The sequence below is a fragment of the Eschrichtius robustus genome, chromosome 11 (assembly GCF_028021215.1).
Source record: "Eschrichtius robustus isolate mEscRob2 chromosome 11, mEscRob2.pri, whole genome shotgun sequence".
In the NCBI taxonomy this organism is placed as follows: Eukaryota; Metazoa; Chordata; class Mammalia; order Artiodactyla; family Eschrichtiidae; genus Eschrichtius; species Eschrichtius robustus.
The window spans coordinates 15,416,771-15,439,548 of NC_090834.1; the positions used below are offsets into that span (position 1 = coordinate 15,416,771).

General features: G+C 39.2%; 1 protein-coding gene and 1 non-coding gene across 5 annotated transcripts in view; one reads left to right on the forward strand and one right to left on the reverse strand.

Annotated features, from left to right (window-relative positions):
- Positions 1 to 1,216: 1,216 nt before the first annotated feature.
- Positions 1,217 to 22,778, reverse strand: part of RNF214 (ring finger protein 214) — a 48,371-nt gene continuing 26,809 nt past the window's right edge. For all 4 annotated transcript variants that reach the window (XM_068556621.1, XM_068556624.1, XM_068556622.1 and 1 more), the window contains 9 exons: positions 5,220 to 5,316; positions 4,903 to 4,991; positions 4,223 to 4,313; positions 3,921 to 4,019; positions 3,346 to 3,722; positions 3,079 to 3,211; positions 2,760 to 2,864; positions 2,389 to 2,484; positions 1,217 to 1,473 (listed from right to left, as the gene is read on the reverse strand). In XM_068556621.1, the coding sequence (XP_068412722.1) occupies positions 1,408 to 1,473; positions 2,389 to 2,484; positions 2,760 to 2,864; positions 3,079 to 3,211; positions 3,346 to 3,722; positions 3,921 to 4,019; positions 4,223 to 4,313; positions 4,903 to 4,991; positions 5,220 to 5,316 (1,153 nt within the window). In that variant the 3' untranslated portion in view covers positions 1,217 to 1,407. The remainder of the gene's footprint in view (positions 1,474 to 2,388; positions 2,485 to 2,759; positions 2,865 to 3,078; positions 3,212 to 3,345; positions 3,723 to 3,920; positions 4,020 to 4,222; positions 4,314 to 4,902; positions 4,992 to 5,219; positions 5,317 to 22,778) is intronic.
- Positions 19,108 to 19,245, forward strand: LOC137772724 (small nucleolar RNA SNORA8). Its single transcript, XR_011075529.1, has one exon. It is a non-coding gene; the product is annotated as a small nucleolar RNA SNORA8 (small nucleolar RNA).

Sequence of the window (22,778 nt, forward strand, 5' to 3'; positions counted from 1 at the left end):
GCGAGTAAGCATTTCCAGGTCCCAGAATGGGAAAAATTCACCTGTTGGTAATATAATAATATCCCTTCCTGGAGCTAGTTTTTTTTATTACTGCTTAATTTTTACTTGTTTAATTCCAAAAGAGAAGGGAGCTGACGCCATTTCCATTAGGAGTAAAGATAAAAGGATAGGAAAGGATCAAAGCTCTAATAGAAACACAGCTTTCCCAGGTATAAACCTAGAAACTGGAAGTGCTCAATAAGCAGAGGTGAAAAAATGACCTAGTTCCAGATAGCTATCCATAGAACAAATGACTTATAAACTTGAAATCTAACCTCCCTTCTTCATAGCACTTTGGTCTCCATTTTTCCCAGGACAGGAAGCATGTCCCCCATAGCTTTCTTGCTTCAAAAATTCAAACCCATATCCCAAGATCATCCTGAAAGGAACTTTGCACAGACATCTCCTCACCCCAGTGCCTGCCTGGAACTCACCCAAGGTCACCAAACAACTTGGTTGTGAACCAACTGCCTTAACCTTCAAGGGGAGGGGGGATAGCTAGACTAGAAGACCAGAAGTGAAGGGGAAGCGGTGAGGACTTCACAAGGTTGGTCTGTGAAAGCTTGATCAGAAGCCAAGTCAGTGGTGGAAAGGGATGGCTTGGCCCAGGAAAGACCTGTGGGCTATGCTAGTTTCTAAAGAGATGACTATCCAGGAAGTAGGGTGGAGAGAAGTTTGTGGGAGGCATGGGGAAAATGGGACCTGGTTATGTTGTTATTCTTGGACTGTGAATTTTGCTGATGTAAACAGACTATTCTGTAAACCTAATGTCTATGTACAAATAATGAGTGTTAACACAGTAAAATGTTCAATGAAAAATCAAACTATCAGGGTTATATATTTTTTCCTCAATCAGTCTCATTTTCTCCATTTGGAGTAGAAGGGCTAGAATAGCACTGAGGCTTCCGGAGGCTTTCAATAAGCAAGGCATCTGGCTGGACAGCAGGTGAGCACCAGGGTTCAAATCTGCGTACATGAGCCTTAAGAAAATGGACTAGAGGCTGAGCCAAATCAGAGCAGGGTGGCCTTAGAGCAAGAGCAGCTTCCTAGATGGTTTTTATATTGTATCTGAAAACAGCCCTAGGCAGGAATATCATAATTTCAAGGCCAAATTAAATACCATCTTACCTACACTCTGCTTCCCCCAGAGGAATTGCAAGGTGAGGGGGACAGACCATTTCTGCATAATATACATACTTTCATTTACGAACATCTGAATACAGACTTTCTATACACACATTACCTATATAATAAAAATGTACATGGCATGAGTATATGTCACTGTATAAATATAGAGTTTTAGAAATCTTGAACCCGCGCTTCCTGTTCACATCAGTTTCTCCTCTTCTTCCTCCCCAGTCAGGTCCGTCATTTAAGAGTTGGACAAAAGGGACAAGTGTCATTTGTGTTGGTCTGGGCCCAGAATTTGATACACTGGAAAGAAAGAAAGACATACCTCAGGTTGATCTGGAAAGATGGAGGGAAGGAGGGGAGAGAGCGCCGTTAAGGTTCAACAGGTCTAAGGGATGTTTACTAAGTCAGAAAAGCTCACTGGGGGACTGGAAGGGCTGCTTCACTGGCTTTTACCGCCAGAAGAGTCTTCAGAGCAGGTGAACCTGATCTTGTTTTACAGGGAACGTTAAAAACCAGCTAATAACAGTGTGAAGCTGCTTTCTGCTGACTGTCTATAGGCTTGCTCCTTCTTACCATCCATTTAGCCTGAGATGAGCTTCCATCTCCTAATACCCATCGCCCTCAAATCTTATTCAGGATTTTCCCTTACCAAGAATTTAGATATAAATTCAGTTTCTACCTCTTAGAAAAACAAAATGAACAAAACAAAATAGTAAAAAAGAAATCATCTCTGGTGCTAAGAGATTTAACTCCGTCTGGTACCATCATAAAAGAGAGGAATAACTTGTCAGTTTGTGAAGCTAATCTCTAATAGGTCAGCCTTCCAACTATTTTATTAATGGAGTTACTAATCTCATATTGAGGTTCCCTATTCCATTCCTCTCATCTAAGCAAAGTCTCTTGGCAATGGTACATCCAAAACAATGGTTAGATATGTATATATTATTGTCAATTTTCCAAGACAGTGACTATCAATGTTCTAGTATGAACTGTTTATCCAGTCCAGTCCCCTACAGGGAATGGGGTAGAAGGAAGCTGGGAGAGCCTAGCTGCCAGTATTCTGAATTCTGCTGATATTTAAGCCACGATTGACTGAAAACCTTATGTTCAGATATTAATGATGAGCATCAACACTGTAAAATGTTCAAGAAAATTAAATTATCTCAGCTGTCAAAAAGAAAGAGTGGAAAAAAGAGGAAGGCATGCAGCACCCACCTCCTTGTGCAGCACGTGGGTGCATGCCATTGGGTGCAGCTCACTGGGCTGGACAAGTTTCTGGCACATTAGACACAGTTTACAGGTGGCTGGAGCCTGCACAGCAGAGGAGGGACAGTCAAAAGAGTAAGGAACCTCTGGGCCTCCTTGCCTTATATGCCCATGATTCCATCTACTCTTCCCATGTAGCAAAAAGATTTTACACCAAAAGAAAGAAAAGTTCCAATACAGAGTACCTGCCTTTTCCCAGCTGGGGCTGTCGACAACCCAGCTGAGGACATGATGGCTTCTTCCTGCGCTCCACCTATAAACCCACTCCCTCCTCACCCCCAGCTTCTCCACATCCCAGTTTTCAAAGAATAGAGTCTTACATGTGAAGACCTCCCAGGATATGAAACTTGGGCAGAAGGCAAGAACATTGGGGTACTGATTTGGGCCAATGGAGCAGGGAACAGGGCCCGGATCCGACCAAGGGGCTGTGGGCAGAAACGATGTCACAGTGAGGGAGGAACATCTGAGAAACAGGGCATTTAACAAAGAGAAGTCATTCATTTCCCAGCGCAGCAAAGGAAGAAAGCAGGCCAGATACCCCTGGCTGCAATGCTTCTTCCCACCCCAAATATTTCTGAAATCTACCTCTTCCCCAACACCTCAGCAGGTCTGAGGTCTCCACCAAGTAGCTTTTCTTACCTGAGTACTTGCTGCCACCCGCTCGTGCTCTGCAAGTCGCGCAGCTACCAGCTGGATCAGCTCCTCCATGGTCAGACCTGCCATGGTGGTACGTGCTGTCTTGATCTGCTGAAGAATGTTGGTCATCTGGGCCCTAAGAAAGAAAAATGTTGAGGGGGAGAGATTCTATACTACACTCATGAGGAATATCTATGAAACCTCTCCTATTTTAACCCATAAACATTTCTCTGAAAAACACTTTTAAAATTAATCCTTAAAGATACTTACTTATTGCATTGTGGAAACCGAGTCAGCAGCTTCTCCAGAATCTTCTCCAGTTTGTCTACTGGTTGGGGCCGGGGAGTTTCAGTAGAAGCCTTAACACCACCCAAGCCTGGGGGAGGTGGGATGGAGGCGGCAGGGGGCACGTGTGGACCATGAGGGCCGACAAGGGAACCCAAGCCAGGGCTATTTCTCCCATGCGAGCCAGGAAGGGGTGGGGAAGGCTGGTTGGGCTGGGAAAGGGCAGGGTTCAGGATCGGGAAAGACAAGGAACGGGGATCTGCACTGGGCATAACCATGGGCATTGTGACCTGCCCAATGGAGAAGGGCATCCGAGGAGCCAGAGAGGGACTGGGTTGAAACACCTGAAGCATGAAGTCTGTCTGCAGAGGGGAAGAGGTGGAAGACAAGTGGGAGAGAAAGAAAACGAAAGTTTAGGAAACTGGAGCAGAAATCAGTGAGCAACTCTTTCTTGTACCAAATAAGGATGGTCCCGATATCTTCATAAAAAGAACAAGTGAAAGACTCTAGGCTCTGCCACCAACACACAAAAGTAGATTCCCCAAAGCCAGCGCTCTTACCTCTGATGGGGGTGGAGGCAAAGTGGGAGTAGGGATCTGAGGAAGGCTGCTCAGCTTGGCTCCATTCCTCACTAGCTGGATATGACTATTAAATTGGTCCTAGAAAAGAGAGAAAAGCAGGAATTATCCTTTACTGCTAAGCAGAATGAGCCTGTCTATAAAGAGAGCACCATCCTATATCAGGAAAGCAAGAGGAGTGGTAGGACAGGCCCTAAGGGCAATGCAAAAGGTCCTTCCCTCTCGCCAGAAGTGTTTAAGCACAGATGAACTCTGACTCAATGATCACGCATCACTACACTTACCCGAACATTCTTTTTCATTATCCGAACTCCATTCAGTCTTGTCTCCCACTCCTGTTTGGAACGAACTGTCTCTAGTGTTGGGGGAGTTGACCTTTCAAGAAACCAACAGTAATTTACAGAATTAAAGAAAACCCAATTCCTAACTCTCTGAGATAGCAGAACAGTAGCTGGCTAATGGGCCTGGAGAGAAGAGGTCGGAGCAGGTGCAGGAGAAGGCCAAGGTTCTAAGCCGTTTGCCTCACTTTAACTCCAGCATCTTGCAAAACAAGTATTGGAGAAAGCGGACCAACCACAGAGAGAGGGCTCTTGTCTGGCTGAAAATGCCACGGGGGTCCTCCAAATTTCACGGCAGAAAGAGGAGAAATGACTGTATAAGAAACAAATCTCCAAAGACATTTGTTATGCTTGACAGCATAAGAGATACTGTTTATCCAATTGGAAATAATACAATAAAAAGTACAAAACTATAAAACTGTAGAAAGGGAAGAGTCAGAGAGTGAGGAAGTTTAGAGTATGGGAAGAGAAATCACTGAACAAATTACTATCGCACAGAGATGACTTCCCGTGAAGACAGAATAAGTGCCAGACTAGCTGGCCCAGGGTTTCAAAACCTAAAAAGAAATCCCTCCAAAACACAAAACTGCAGGGCCATTAAAACCCTAGAAATGGAAGGTACTTACTTGAGGTAAGTAAGGTGCAGTTCTGCCTCTTTTTCTGCTTCTTCTAGTTTCAATACCAACAACTCTTTCCGACTCTCTAGTGATAAGATCTAAGGAAACCATACACACACATACGCACAAACACACACACACACACACTTTATTAATTTTACATACACAAAGCTACCCTTAGATAGTTAAAACAATGCTTAGCGGCTCTATGGTATAATACTTAAATAGCTTAGTGTACAGTATTGATACTATACCGAAAGTACACACCATCTGGAAGCCCAAAATCAAGACCTTCAACATAGCTTCAACATAGCGGCTCTTCTCACCTCTGCCTTCCAGGCCCGTTCTGTCTCTTCCATAATGTTCCGATTTATTTCACCATCTTGATTCTTGAGTCTATCCAGTTCCATTTCCCACACTTCTCTGTAAGGTAAGAAACCAAGAACAAGACTTAGGGGAGAAAGACAAGCTTGCTAAGGAACACCAAGGCAAAAGTAAAACCCGAAACTGGTCTACCTAGTATGTTAGAGGAAGTGTTACTCTAAGTATTAACTATAGATATATACAAATTATGTTTAAAGTGGTCTGAAATTGCATAAACACCCTATATTTGAAAGTAAAAATGTTCACATCTCCATTTGCTAAAATAAAGTTACCCAGAACAAAGTGTGTACTTAGAACCAAAACCCACTGAAGGCAGAATGTTCTTCTATGATCCAGGAGTGCTCAAATCAAAATGGCATTCCTCTGACTCCTTGTCTTTTGGTATGGGTACTGAAGAATGCAGGACTAAACCCAAAATACTTATCGCTAATGCAGCAATCACTAATTCACTACTAACCACACAGATACTGGCTTACTGATTTTCACATTTCCTTAGCTATAGTAAACATTCTTCAAAAGGAAAAAATGTTGTCTTCATACCTCAGGACTTTTCCTTTCCATCAGTTTCCTTCATGCTTACACCAGCTCCCCAGCCCCATCCCTAGAGTGTAATATACACCCTTAGGATTAGGGTGACCAACTGTCCCAGTTTGCCCAGGACAGAGGGATTTCCCAGGATGTGGGGCGATGATCATTCTACTCAGGACCGAAGATGCCAACAAAGGAACAGAACCGGCAGAAGAATTTCCCTGTATTACACTTGACTGTAATGTAATGAGTTTCATAGCTAAAAGCAACGGGATTACCCAGATCAGTGGACAGAATAGTATGGAAACGTGTACATTATTTTCACTGAATTTTTAAAAGGTGAAAATAAGAAGAAAAGATTGGGAAGGATTCTGTCTTAAGAAAAATGTTCCCACTTTTCTATGGTGAGAGAAATAATTTTATTCATCTTCTGGTTTTTTTAGTAACCTCAAATATAATATGAAAGGAAACAATCCACTTAACATAAGTGTTTCAGGTCCCTTTTTTCATTGCCCAATTCTCCACACATCCCTGGCTAGCTATTTCATAAAGTACAGGTGTGTATGTCTGTGTGTCTCTTACACACACATTCATTTATTGATTCACTAACATCAGTCTGGCCCTCTGCTGACAAGGTCAACTCATGTAATAGATACAACTAGGAGGGCATATTCTTCCTTAATCTCCATGTGTTGTCCTCTCCAAATAAACTTCCTGCCAGAGGAAGAATTCTCTAATAGTTCTTTTTTTTTTTCTTTCTCTAACAGTTCTTTAGACAAAGGTTTGTAAGTAGATGTATTTTCCTAATACAGCACATATTCCTCAAGTGAAAAAATATATGAGGAGTCAGAATCCTCTTACTGTAAGAATATGTGATATACGTTGTGGGGTCAATCAGCAGTCCATTTAGCCTACTAGACACTCTGTGATGATGGGATGATTGTAGGAAAACACAGCAGCTGCTTTCTGTGAATGATGCTGCTCTTAAAGACTATCAGTGTTCATCGAACACCTCTAACGTTCATTAAATTCATTTATCAACTAGGGATTACAATTATATTAGAAAAATATTGCCACGCCCACGGGGGACATCCCATAAATTCACACACAGAAAAATCTTTTCCTTTGGGCATTTGGCAACATCTATCTCCTTGGGATCCAACAAGACAAAAGGAACTACTAGCAACCACAACAAAAATGGTTAAGGAATTCTTAAACAGTCATAAAAATGGTCAGCCTTACCATACGTTCACTAGCCTGTAAGATATGTAACAGATTTCACTTCACTAAGGGGTACTAGCTGCAACCCATGCTAGAAAAAAAAAAAAAAATCAGTTGCCCATAGTAGATGGCCAAAAAAATCCTTGATATAATAGAAACCACTGAGTATGTTTTAACTCTTTAAATGCTTGGTCTAATTTCTTTCAAGCCCCATGCTTCTGTTATTTTGCTTAGCTAGTTTAAAGAATCAATGGTTCCAATGAATAAATCCTACCAGACTGTACAAGTCTGACTTGTCCCAATATGTTTGCAAAATATAAAAAATTAATTTTGCTTTTCATCATGTAAATAATACAAATTATAAAAAGTTTAGAAAATACAAAACAGAAAGAGTCTACTAACTCAAAAAAATACATGCAGGGGCTTCCCTGGTGGCACAGTGGTTAAGAGTCCGCCTGCCAATGCAGGGGACACAGATTCAAGCCCTGGTCCGGGGAGATCCCACATGCTGCAGAGCGACTAGGCCCGTGCACCACAACTACTGAGTCTGCGAGCCACAACTACTGAGCCCACGTGCCACAACTACTGACGCCTGCATGCCTAGAGCCTTCGCTCTGCAACAAGAGAAGCCACCGCAATGAGAAGCCCGCGCACTGCAACAAAGAGTAGCCCCCGCTCTCTGCAACTAGAGAAAGCCCACACACGGCAACGAAGACCCAATGCAGCCAAAATAAATAAAATAAATAAATAAATTTTAAAAAACAAAAAAAAATGCACCCCAATGTTCATAGCAGCACTGTTTACAATAGCCAAGACATGGAAGCAACCTAAGTGTCCACTGACAGATGAATGGATAAAGAAGATGTGGTGTATATATATACACACACATATACACACAATGGAATATTACTCAGTCATAAAAAAGAATGAAATAATGCCATTTGCAGCAACATGGATGGACCTAGAGATTATCACACTAAGTGCAGTAAGTCAGACAGAGAAAGGCAAATATCGTATGATATCACTTATATGTGGAAGCTAAAAAAAAAAAAGATACAAATGAACTTATTTACAAAACAGAAACAAACTCACAGACATAGAAAATAAACTTATGGTTACCAAAGGGGAAAGGGGGAGGGAGGGATAAATTAGGAGCTTGGGATTAACAGATACACACTACTTTATATAAAATAGATAAACAAGGTCCTACTGTATAGCACAGGGAACTATATTCAATATCTTGTAATAATATATAATGGAAAAGAATCTGAAAAAGAATACACATACATACATACACACACACACACACACACACATAAAACTGAATCACTCTGCTGTACACCAGAAACTAACACAACATTGTAAGCCAACAATACTTCAATTAAAAAAAAAAAAAAAACAGCAAGAGCCTAATACAGAGGTCCCAACTCTTCTACTTACTGGTTGTATGACCCTTGACAAGTACTTAATCTTTCTAGGCCTCAGTTTCTTCATCTGAGAAACGAGTAGGACCTACATCATGGGACTGATGGGAGAGTTCACTGAGAAAACACACATGAAGAATTTAATATGGTGCCTAGCCCATGGGAAGCATCCAACAAATTGCTCTACAATTACACTTGCTCTACCCACAAAAAATCATTATTATACTTCTTTTCAGTCTTTTAAAATAAATATTTGTATATATATATATACGCATATGTAACATATAAATCCATTATATATGCTTTTCAAACAAAAACTGTGGTTTTTATCTTACTTTTTCATCCTAATGTATTTTTCCATATCATTAAGTATTCTTCAGAACTGTGCTTTTTAAATAACTATCCATTGTACATATATCCCATTATTGATTTAGGTATTCTCTTATTTTCAATTTCACAATTATAAATATTATAACGAGCATCTATCTGTGCATGTGTACTAACATAGGTTAATGATAAAAGTAATTAGATTTGAGAGGAAGCTTCTCACAGCAGTTAAAAGCACAGCTTCTGGAGCCAAACTAAGCTCACAGTTCAAACCCAGACCCTATTACTATCTACTATCTATGCAACCATTGGCAAGTTATGTAACCTTTGCCTCATTTTCCTAAAGATAAATGGGGATAATAAAATAGTCTACCTCTCATACAGAGCCATTATGCAGATTAAATGAGTTAATACATGTAGAACATATAGGACAGTCTCTGGCGTATAGTAAGAACTTAATAAATGTTAGTTATCATTTGGATGTTAGAGAAACTAAAATATGTGAATACATTTTTTTCCACCACAAGTGGTGGTAGCAATCAGGTGATTTTAATGCAGAGAAGCAGATGATAAGCGCCTTGTGAAATATTCTCAACAGTCAGAGACAGAACTAAAAATTAAGATGTTGAGTCCTCAGCCGAAATACCTTCCTTTCAGAATATATTATACTCTAAACAAGGCAAAAGGAAACAAAACAAATACTGGTGGATACGTTAATATAGATAGGAGTTGGCCATCCTGAATTTGAGGTAGGTTATAAAATTCTTTTCTCTGAACTGAAGCTACTAATACAAACCAATATATTGGGTGGGCCAAAAAGTTCATTCGGTTTTTTCCGTAAGATGGGTCCAGTAGCGCTTAGTTGTCTTTAACTTCATTCGAAATAATTTTGTTAGACTGTATTGTGACAGCTGTCATATCACCATGCGTTTAAAAAAAAAACTTATCAAAATTGGTGAATTTTTGTGTAGCCATTTTAATATTGAAGATGGAAGAAAAAAAGCAACATTTTCGGCATATTATGCTTTATTATTTCAAGAAAGGCAAAAACACAACTGAAACCCAAAAACGATTTGTGCAGTGTATGGAGGTGCTGTGACTGATCGAACGTGCCAAAAGTGGTTTGCGAAGTTTCATGCTGGAGATTTCTCACTGGACAACGCTCCACGGTTGGGTAGACCAGGTGAAGCAGATAGCGATCAAATCAAGATATTAATTGAGAACAATCAATGTTATACCACTCGGGAGAGAGCCGACATACTCAAAATATCCAAATCAAGCGCTGAAAATCATTCGCACCAAATGATTTTTGCACCAAATCATTGGTTATGTTAATCGCTTTGGTATTTGGGTTCCACGTAAGTTAAGCAGAAAAAAACCTTCTTGTCCATATTGCCACATGTGATTCTCTATTTAAACGTAACAAAAACGTTCTATTTTTAAAACAAATTGTGACAGGTGACGAAAAGTGGATACTGTACAATAACGTGGAATGGAAGAGATCGTGGGGCAAGTGAAATGAACCACCACCAACCACACCAAAGACTGGTCTTCATCCAAAGAAGGTGATGTTGTGTATATGGTGGGATTGGAAGGGAGTCCTCTATTTTGAGCTCCTTCTGGAAAACCAAATGATTAATTCCAGCAAGTACTGCTCCCAATTAGACCAACTGAAAGTAGCACTCAATGAAAAGCATCCAGAATTAGTCAACAGAGAACACATAATCTTCCATCAGGATAACGCACGACCGCTTCTTTCTTTGATGACCAGGCAAAAGCTGTTACAGCTTGGCTGGGAAGTTCTGATTCATCTACCATATTCACCAGACATTGCACCTTCGGATTTCCATTTATTTCAGTCTTTACAAAATTCTCTTAATGGAAAAAATTTCAATTCCCTGGAAGACTGTAAAAGGTACCTGGACCAGTTCTTTGCTCAAAAAGATAAAAAGTTTTGAGAAGATGGAATTATGAAGTTGCCTGAAAAATGGCAGAAGGTAGTGGACCAAAACGGTGAATATGTTGTTCAATAAAGTTCTTGGTGAAAATGAAAAATGTGTCTTTTATTTTTATTTAAAAGCCAAAGGAACCTTCTGGCCAACCCAATAGAACGAATGAGATCAGACAAAAAGAGAAAAAACTTTACCCTGAGATGCACTGCAAAGTTTTTGTTTATGAGGCTAGAGTTCTTCCTTGATTCAATTTAACTCACCATCTACTAAGCAGCCTACAATGTGCTACACATTTCTGCTAAAAGCTGGGGATATAAAGATGCCTAGTTCCTGCACCCAAGCAGCTCACAATTCAGTAATTTTCCAAGTGAACAAAAGGAACAGGAAATTCTGGGCAGATCAAACAGCATATGCAAATGCCAGAGAGAAACATAGCATCAAGCTGAGGAAATAGTCCAGGTAGTTCAGCAGGCAAGGGGTATATAAGTAGTCTGGGCTGGGATACAGATGAGAGTGTCCCTAGCACAGAGACAGTAGTAGAAGCCCTAAGTATGGAAGAAATAATCTAGAACAGCAGTTTGCAAAACACAGTCCATGGTCCCCAAAACCCTTTGAGGGCCTGGTCTATGAAGCAAAATTAGTTTCATGATAACACTAAATTCATTTGCCTTTTTCACTCTCATTCTTTCATGAGTCTACAGTGGAGTTTCCCTGAGACTACACAAAGTGTAATGAGATCATCACTCTGATGGCTAGTGGAATATATGCTTCTGTATTCCAATGTTTTCTAGCATTTTTTAAGGTAGTAGATTTAGGGTATAATTTAAGGTATTTTCCTTCTCAGTACTTCTGTTTGTGCTCTTACAGCTATCTTTAGTTATACTTACTATAATCTCATTACTATCCAATAAATCATTACTGTAAAATTTCAAAGTTCACACATCAGGTAGAAACAAGTACTTTTTGTTATTTTGTTTTACAATAATACTTCAAAAATTTTTGGAAAACTCTTCTCAATTTTTAAATTATATCTAAAATGTATTATTTTAGAATTTAATTTTTTCTAAAATAAAAGAAAATTTATTTGTAATTTTTCATTTATATTTAAGAATGAATCATTGACTCCAAACAGGGAGATTAGAAGACTTACTTTCTCAACCCACAGCTGCAATACATACATTTAAAGATACTAAGAAAGATGCAACTGGCCCAGAGTTATCTGACTCATGGAAAGGAAGAATCTACTCCAAAAAAACTAGGCAAAATTGTAAATAAGAAACCAAAGTGTGACAAGAGTCATCTTTCTCTTGACTTTATAGATGTTAGTAATTTATCTTACTGTATCTTAGGCAATGCAACATTTTCTAATTATATTATGCCAGTTAAGTTATAGTGACATTTTGAGATCAATCATTCAGAATTTAAAGAAAAAGTAGTTGAATATTTTAAATGCAGATGTGATGAATTCTTTACAGTTCTTAAAAACTGTTAACACCTTTCAAGCTAGAAATGAAAAAGCCACTGAAGCATCTTAGGGTAAGTTACTGTACTTCCTTAACTGGAGAAGCACAGCTTGGTACAGGTGACATTGCTACATGCCTGCTGAACGAAGTCAGTAAAATAAATCATGGCAGTGCCCCTTTTTTAACGACATATTAATTCACCAAACTAAAGATTTTGCTGCAAATTTGAAGACTTGGTTAATATCTCATCTGCAGAATTGTAATTTTACTTTACAAATAAGACGAATCCACAGACAAGACTAGTCTTGCTATTTTGTTTACATTCATCTAGCATTGGTACCAACTAATCACTGAAGATGATGTCGTGTATGAATTCCTGGCAACAAACACAAGTGATGCCGACCTAATCCAAGATGAATAACTCTTTTGAATCTCATGGTTTATTTGAGAACAACTGTGTCGATACTTACACTGCTCCTACTTGTATGAAAATTATAGTGGATACAAATATTGGCACCATACACAAATGAAGGCAGTGGCATCAAAATTATACTACTAGTCATTGTATTCTTTACTGCCACACACTTGCAGTTGGGAGTGGGGGGCACTTTTACTTCAGGATGCCCTTGATGAAGCCATCAAAAGTAATAATCCTATTAAATTTCAACCCTTAAATACATAACTGTTTAATATTCTGTTTATGAAATGCTACATGCCAAAATACAATGGTTGTCTTGAGGAAAAGCACATGTGAGACTGTTTGAGTTGTGACTTGAACTAGCCTCTTTTTTCATGTAAAATCATTTTTACTTAAAAGAACAACTGAGAAACTATGGTTATTTGAATTTGAGTACTTAGCAGACACGTTCTTGAAAATGAACAAATTACTCTTGTTATTTCAAAGAAAACAACTGACAGTGTTTGTTGCCAACAGTAACATTTGAGCTTTCAGGCAAAAATTAGAATTTTGGAAAGTCTGCATGGGCCACTGGGAGCTTGAAGGCTTCCCATTACTTAAAGACTATTCTGATGAGATCCACAGTGATATAAACAAATGTGATTTTTCTTTTTTTTTCTTTTTCTTTTTTGGGCCACACCGTGTAGCACGCGGGACTTTAGTTCCCCGACCAGGGATCGAACCTGTGCCCCCTGCATTGACAGCAGGGAGTCTTAACCACTGGACCATCAAGGAAGTCCCAACAAATGTGATTCTTTAAACATTGTATAATAAAATGTATCAACACTTGGAAGAGCTGCATAACTCAGAACCAGTATTTTCCAAATTATCAATGCATTGTTTTACCAAATCAACGATGGGGCTCACTTGGAACCCACGAATTGGTACAAAGATTATTTTAAGATGAAAATACTTGTGGACTTCCCGGGTGGTGCAGTGGTTAAGAATCTGCCTGCCAATGCAGGGGACACAGATTCGATCCCTGGTCTGGGAAGATCCCACATGCCGCGGAGTAACTAAGCCTGTGCACCACAACTACTGAGCCTGTGCCCTAAAGCCCATGTGCCGCAACTACTGAGCCCACGTGCTGTAACTACTGAAGCCCACACACCTAGAGCCTGTGCTCCACCACAAGAGAAGCCACCGCAATGAGAAGCCCACGCACCACAACGAAGAGTAGCCTCCGCTGGCTGCAACTAGAGAAAGCCTGCACAGAGCAACAAAGACCCAACGCGGCCAAAAAAATAAAAAATAAAATGGAACGACAACAACAAAAAGATGAAAACATCTGAGATTCAACAGACACAGGAAAGAAAGCCTTCTCAGAGCTCTCTCTAGCTAACAGCAGCAACTTCTGGTAAATAAGGCTGTCATAAACTCCTCTTCAGGGCAGAGCTACTCCCAGAAGAAAGAATGTGAATAAAACCTACCCTAAATCTCTTCTCCAGTGGAATTTTATGGCCCTGAAGGAGACGGAAAAACTATTCATACCTGTATATATAAATATTATCACAAATTTAAACTCCTGCTTGTTCTCCTGAAAACCCATTTATCTTTCCGAAAGTCTAGATAAGTGTCCTTTCTCCCCCACTTTTAAGAAGTCATTTGTTCTCCCATAAGTCCCAGATTCTAACTATTCCTTCGAGTTACTCATTGCTGAATTCTTTCACTGTATGCATGTTGCATGCATGCATAAACTGGGCTTTTTCTCCTTACTCTGTCCTTTGTCAGGTTAATTCGCAGGCCTCAGAAACTGAACCTACTAGGATAGAGGGAAAAGGTTTTCCTTCCCTAGCCAACACAGTTAAAAGATCCACTCAAAGTGCAAGTTAAGACAATGCATTTTAATAAAACAGTACAAAATCACTGATGTGGTTTCAGTTTCCACAAGGCAACGAAACTTTAAGAAACTATCAGCTGTCAAGTTTTGGAGCATTGTCAAAGAAGAATATCCACAGTTATCTAAAAAGGCTATTAAAATACTCCTTGCTTTTCCAACTGTGTACCTGCATATCACTAGATTTTCTTCCTGTACTTTAACCAAAACAACATATTGCAGGAGATTATATGCAGAGGTAGATAGGAGGATTAAGCTTGTTCCATTGAAGAGGCTTACAAAAATGTAAACAATGTCATTCTTCTAACTAAACTGATTTTTTCTTTTTTCGGTTAGGCAAAGAATTCTTGGGACACAAAATGCAGGAACCACAAAAGAAAAAAATTGTAAACTGGACTTCATCAAAATTTAAATTTTTGGAAATAAAAGAAATTCAAATTGGAAAGGAAGGAGTGAAACTGTCACTGTTTGCAGATGACATGATACTATACATAGAAAATGCTAAAGATGCCACCAGAAAGCTACTAGAGCTCATCAATGAATTTGGTAAAGTTGCAGGATACAAACTTAATATATAGAAATCTGTTCCATTTCTATACACTAACAAGGAAATATCAGAAAGAGAAATTAAGGAAACAATCCCATTTATTACCATCACATCAAAAAGAATAAAATACCTAGGAATAAACCTACCCAAGGAAGCAAAAGACCTGTACTCCGAAAACTATAAGACACTGATGAAAGAAATTGAAGAAAACACAGATAGAAAGATATACCGTGTTCTTGGATTGGAAGAATCAATACTGTTAAAATGACAATATACCCAAGGTAATCTACAGATTCAGTGCAATCACTATCAAAATACCAAGGGCATTTTTCACAGAACTAGAACAAATAATTTTAAAATTTGTATGGAAACACAAAAGACACCGAATAGCTAAAACAATTTTGAAAAAGAAGGTCAGAGCTGGAGGAATCACGCTCCCTGACTTCAGACTATACTACAAGGCTACAGTAATCAAAACAGTATGGTACTGGCACAAAAACAGACACATAGATCAACAGAACTGGATAGAGAGCCCAGAAATAAACTCACACACTTATGGTCAATTAATCTATGACAAAGGAGGCAAGAATATACAATAAAGAAAAGACATTCTCGTCAATAAGTGGTGCTGGGAAAACTGGACAGCTACATGTAAAAGAATGAAATAAGAACATCCTCTAACACCACATACAACAACAAACTCAAAATGGGTTAAAGACCTAAATGTAAGACCAGATACTATAAAACTCCTAAAGCAGGGGTCCCCAACCCCCAGTCTGCAGCCCGTTACTGGTCCATGGCCTGTTAGGAACCGGGCCACACAGCAGGAGGTGAGCAGCGGGTGAGCAAGCGAAGCTTCATCTGCCATTCCCCATCGCTCGTGTTACCGCCTGAACCACCACTCACATTACCACCTGAACCATCCCCCCCACCCCAATGGACAAAATGTCTTCCATGAAACCAGTCCCTGGTACCAAAAAGGTTGGGGACTGCTGTCCTAGAGGAAAACACAGGTAGAACACTGTATGACATAAACTGCAGCAATATTTTTTTTTTGGATCCACCTACTAAGTAAAGGGAATAAAAACAAAAATAAACAAATGGGACCTAATTAAATTTAAAAGCTTTTGCACAGCAAAGGAAACTATCGACAAAATGAAAAGACAACTGAATGGGAGAAAATATGTGAAAAGGATATAACCGATACGGGATTAATATCCAACATACATAAACAGCTCATACAACTCAACATCAAAACAAATAAACAACCCAATTAAAAAATGGGCAACGTGTGCCACAACTACTGAGCTTGTGCTCTAGAGCCCGCGAGCCCCAACTACTGAGCCTGCATGCCACAACTACTGAAGCCCATGCGCCTAGAGTGCGTACTCCACAACAAAGAGAAGCCACCGCAATGAGAAGCCCATGCACCGCAACGAAGAGTAGCCCCCGCTCGCCGCAACTAGAGGAAGCCCGCGCGCAGCAATGAAGACTCAACAGAGCCATAAATAAATAAATAAATAAATTTATTTTTTAAAAACGGGGGGCGCAAAAGAACTGAATAGACATTTTTCCGAAGAGGAAATGCAGATGGCCAAGAAGCACATGAAAAGATGCTCAACATCACTAATCATCAGAGAAATGCAAATCAAAACCATAATGAGATACCACTTCACACCTGTCAGAATGGCTGTCATCAAAAAGAACACAAATAACAAATGTTGGTGAGGATGCAGAGAAAAGAGAACCCTCATACACTGTTGGTGGGAATGTAAATTGGTGCAGCCAATTTCCATCTGTGGAAAACAGTATGGAAGTTTCTCAAAAAACTAAAAGTAGAACTATCATATGGCCCAGCAATTCCACTCCTGGGTATATATCCAAAAAACCCAAAAACACTAATTCGAAAAGATACATGCACACCAATGTTCACAGCAGCATTATTTACAATTGCCAAGATATGGAAGCAACCTAAGTGTCCATCAACAGATGAATGAGGGCTTCGCTGGTGGCACAGTGGTTAAGACTCCGCCTGCCAATGCAGGGGACACGGGTTCAAGCCCTGGTCCAGGAAGGTCCCACATGCCGCGGAGCAACTAAGCCCATGCACACAACTACTGAGCCTGCGCTCTAGAGCCTGTGAGCCACAACTACTGAGCCGGTGTGCCACAACTACTGAAGCCTGTGTGCCTAGAGCCCATGCTCCGCAACAAGAGAAGCCACCACAATGAGAAGCCCGCGCACTGCAATGAAGAGTAGCCCCCGCTCACGGCAACTAGAGAAAGCCTGCGTGCAGCAACGAAGACCCAACGCAGACATAAATAAATAAATAAATAAATTTTAAAAAATCTTAATTTCAGAAAATATTAAAAAAAACCCAGATGAATGAATAAAGAAGATGTGGTATATATATATTCTATCTATCTATCTATATATATATTCTATATATATAGAATACTACTCAGCCATAAATAAGAATGAAATTCTGCCACTTGCAGCAACACGGATGGACTTGGAGGGCATTATGCTTAGTGAAGTAAGTCAGACAAAGACAAATACACTGTATAATATCACTTACATGTGGAATCTAAAAAATACAACTAGTGAATATAGCAAAAAAGGAGCAGACTCACAGATACAGAGAACAAGCTAGTGATTGCCAGTAAGGGGAGGGGGGCGACATAAGGATGGGGGAGTGGGAGGTACAAGCTATTGGGTGTAGTAAGATAGGCTACAAGGATGTACTGTACAACACGGGGCATATAGCCAATATTTTGTAATAACTGTAAATGAAGTGTAACCTTTAAAATTGTACAAAAAATAATTTTTTTAAAAAAATTAAACTTTTGCATTTCAAAAGACACTGTTACAAAATGCAAAGCAAGTTACATACTGGGAAAAAATATTTGCAAAACGCATATCTGATGAAAGGACCTGTATTGACAATACTCAATAAGAAAACATGTTTTTAAATGGGTAAAATATTCAAATAAATACTTCACCAAAAAAGAACAACAAATGGCAGGCATGGACATGAAAAGATGTTCAACATCAACAGTCATTAGGAAAATGTTGGGACTTCCCTGGTGGCGCAGTGGTTAAGACTCTGTGTGCCCAATGCAGGGGGCCTGGGTTCGATCCCTGGCCAGGGAACTAGGTCCCGCAGGCATGCCGCAACTAACAGTTCACATGCCGCAACTAAGGAGCCCGCATGCCTCAACTAAGGAGCCAGCAAGCTGCAACTAAGGAGCCCGTGAGCCGCAACTAAGAAGCCCACGTGCTGTAACTAAGGAGCTGGCGAGCAGCAACTAAGGAGCCTGCCTGCCACAACTAAGACCTGGCACAACCAAATAAATGAATTAAAAAAAAATAGTTATTAGGAAAATGCAAATTAAAACCACAATGAGATACTACCTAACGCTTATTAGAATGGCTAAAACTAAAAAGACTGATAACACCAAGTATTGGTGAGGATATGGAGTAACCAGAACACTTATGCATTGCTGGTGGGAATGCCAAATAGTAAAGCAGCTTTGGAAAACAGTTTGCAAGTTTCTTATGTTAAGCAAACATATGGTCCAGCAATTCCACTCCTAAGTACTTACTCAAGAGAAAAGAAAGCATGTCCACATAAAGACTTGTACTTGAATATTCAGAGCAGCTTTATTTATAACAGACAAAAAATGGAAACAACTCAAATGTCCATCAACCAGTAAATAAACTTGGTATAACCTTATAAGTAAATGCTACTCAGCAATAAAGAGGAATTAAATTACTGATACATGCAACAACATAGATAAATTGCAAAAGCTTTATCTTAAATAAGAAACAGACAGAAAAGGCTATATATTCTATGATTCTATTTACATGAAGTTCTAGAAAAGGCAAAAACTACACTGAGAGAAAGCAGACCAGTGGTTGCCAATGGCTCAGGATAGAGGAGGCAATTCATTCCAAAGAGTCATGAAGAAGCTTTCTGGAGTAATGGAAATATTTTATACCACGATTGTGGTGGTAGTTATACAACAGTATACATTTGTCAAAATTCATCATTTTAAAATGGGTGAATTTTATTGCACTGTGTGGTATCTGCATTCAGCAGTTTTTTCTGCTGGGAGTTCAAAGGACAATGCTAATATAAATTCAGTATCTGGTATCATTGTTTTTCTTGGCTTTGTACATGTTAAACCTGGTATTTTTACTGATACAGTATTCCTATAGTTTCTCATACTGTTCAGTTTGACATACTCTTCAATAGGAACTGATGCTTCTCTTTTTCTAGAGTGTCTAAAATTCAGAACCAGGCTGATCCATCTCCTCTGACCCTAAACATGGTCCTAAAATAAACTGCTTGCGAAAACTGGATCCCAAAGATTACACGTGGGGAATTTTTGAAGTGTGTCCATATTTCATTAGAGAGCAAAGAAGCCCAACTGAAAGAATTGTGGGAAGACTGACTGACATGATAACTGTGGATTGGGCAAAAATTCTTGAAAGGACTATCTTGAAGAGTATGACCCAAACACTAGGTTATGGAATAACCTAGAGACTAAAGGTTAATGCTCTGTAAGTTGAGAACCGGTGTTCTATATAATAGACAAACTGCTTATCAAAGAGTTTTTAAATTTTAAGTGGAAAATATAAAGAGGGCTTTAAAAATTGGTAAGAAAGTGAGTCAACAGTGCCCAAAGTAGAGCCCCAGTAACTGGGTCATTGTGAGCTGCTAGGAGAGTGGCCCGTGGGGAGGGGCCGATCACCTTCCTATGACCTGGATGCTCTTCTCTCCAGATCCCAGACCTGGCTTCAAGCACCATCCACCTGCCCGAGAACCTGCCCTGGTCTACTCTGTAACTCCTTTAAAATTGTGTGCTCAGCTTCCCTTAGTGAGCCTAGCGATGAGAGGGAAAAAATGAATTCTTCCTCTGGGAGAATCAGGGAGACATGGATAATAATAGGCACTAAAAATCTTTATGGAATGGAAGACTGAGGACATAACTATAGCAGAAAGGTCAGTGACAGTTGACAAGTGACAAGGAAATATTTAGTTAGGGAAAACGAAATCACTGCCTTCTATACCAGGGCAGGGTTTATCTGCTTCATCTGTTCCTAAAGCAGCATGTTAATTCTGGGGGAGGATCATAAGAAATACTTGTAGACAAAAGTTTAAAAACATGTAACAAAGCAAGAGTAAAAAGAAGATAAATCTGGTGCGACTTTTCATTTACTGTTAGCAGAGTTAAGAGAATGATCACATTTAAATATTGTGTGGACTAGAAATTTACCCTGGCATCATGCACTGACATTTTTTTGGTCATTTTAACATAGCTTACTTATGTAGAACAATTTTGGCAGTATATCTTCAGTCACAGATAAGACTGTAGGTGGTGAGATCATAGACGAGCAGTTACCTAAATTTAGTGTTTACATTTTTGATGTTTTTCAGTTACTGGATTTTTATTAATATGCTGAATAGTTTATCTACTTGACCAGTCATTGCATTAAAAAGTTGCTATTTTGGGTTTCATTGCCTTGATGTTTGAGTGTAATCTAACATTTTCATAAAGTGTTTATTTTGCATGACCTTAACAAGTGTTTTAACCAATTAAAAAAGAAAGCAGGATGTTGTTGACGTTGTATGTTGAAATGTTAACATTTTAGTACTTATAGTGTTTATCAGTCTGCAGTATTGTGTAATTAGTAATTATTTCAGGGGCGATACTTTGTTCCTTTTCACGTGAGTAGATGCAGTATAATATCACTGTATACTGTATCACTGTATTCTTTAGATTTAGAAAACAATAAAAAAGTTGCATGCTAAAAAAAAAAACCAAAAAAACCCCACTAAGGTGTTTGGCAGTGGGTGGAATCAGAAAATGTGAAATTTCTCAAAAACTTATTGACTTAAATAATTTTGCCTATGTTACACATTAAAAAAAAAAAAAAAACTTTACCCTTTTTCTTTTCTTTTCTTTTTTCCTTTTTTGGCTGCACCACATGGCATGTGGGATCTTAGTTCCCTGACCAGGGATTGAACCCACGGCCCCTGCGGTGGAAGCATGGAGTCTTAACCACTGGACCACCAGGGAAGTCCCCAAACTTTACACTTTTTGTAGGAAAAAAACCAGTGTATTTTAAACAAAGTATACCTCCTTAAATAAAGTATTAAGTATACCTCCTTAAAACTGAATTTAAAACAAGAATTTACAAACTCCCCTTCAAGGCCACTGCCCTAAACCTGCTCCACTTCCTATATTCATCATTTCTGCCATTCCAGCCATCTCATTGTCACTACTCCTCTTCTCCCTCTAACAATCAACAAATCTCAGCAATCCTACCTCAGAATACCCCTCCTTTCTCTTTCTCTGCCACTGAGATCAGGCCCTCATTTTATCTTGTTAAAACTGTCTTCCTGACATAAGTTTATCTGCACTTTAGCACATCTAATGCAATGCAGCCAAAGTCGTCCTTCTAAAAGTTAAATCTAGAGAGTTTCCAGTTCCACTAAGGGCAGAGTTGCTCCTAATAGACCAACCATTTCTGCAGATAAAAAACTATAGATTCTACACAAAATGTAAAAAAACACCTATCTAAAGATACTAAAGAACAAACAAAAACCAGGAGAAGATCTGACAACTGGAAGAAGTGAATACCACTATTGTTTCCTGTTTTTTTAATGGCTATTCATCATTCATCTAAGGGCAAACCCCAGATAGCTCTGTGCTGATGACTAAAACTGAGATAGAAGCCTTGCAGCCTTACCAGCTCAAGAGCCAAAGGACAAAATTGGGAGCTACCATAACAGCTAGAAAATGAGGGAGAAATCCCCAAAAGATAAAAGCCACAACTGGGGAACCCCCAATTCTGCATATAAATCTATCTAAATCTCTGGATGATCCCTGAACCACGCATGCACAGAAGAGACTCCAAGGAACCCATCTACAGATAAATGAACTCAACAGAGACCACAGCTGCTGCCCACCAAACATGTATGTATGATGTTTAAGCCCAACCAAGGAAATAGCCTGATAAAACAAATTTAAAAAAACAAACAAACCACAAGATTTAATGGAGGAATACAACAGAATCCAGAGTCTCTACAATGTATTATTCACAATATTCAGGATTCAACCCTAAATTTCCAATGTACAAAAAAACAGGAAAAGCAGGGTCTGCAAACTATGGTCTGTAGATCAAACTCAGGCTGCTATCTCTTTTTGTAAATAAAGTTTTATTGGAACACAGCCATGCTCATTTTGCTTACTTACTGTGTATGGTTGCTTTCATGCTACAACAGCAGAGTTGAGTAGTTGTGACAGAAACTATGTGGTCTGCAAAGCCTCAAATATTTACTAAATGGCAGTTAATCCCTTCCCTCCATCCTGAGCCACTGGCAACTGATCTGCTTTCTCCCACTATAGTTTTGTCTCTTCTAGAACTTCATGTAAATAGAATCATACAGTGCATACCTTTTGCATCTAGTTTCTTATTTAGAATAATGCTTTTGATTCTGACTCCTGGAAGAAAAAAGGCAATCAATAGAAAAGACTCCAAAGAGACCAAGATGTTGGAATTAGGAGGTAAAGATTTAAGGCATCTATTTTAACTATGCAAAAGAACATAAAGGAAAAAATATGCTCACAAGGAGTGAACAGATAAGAACTCTTCACGGAGAAATAGAAACAATAAAAAAGACTGAACTGAAAAATACAATACTGGAAATATAAAATTCAATGCATGGGCTTAAT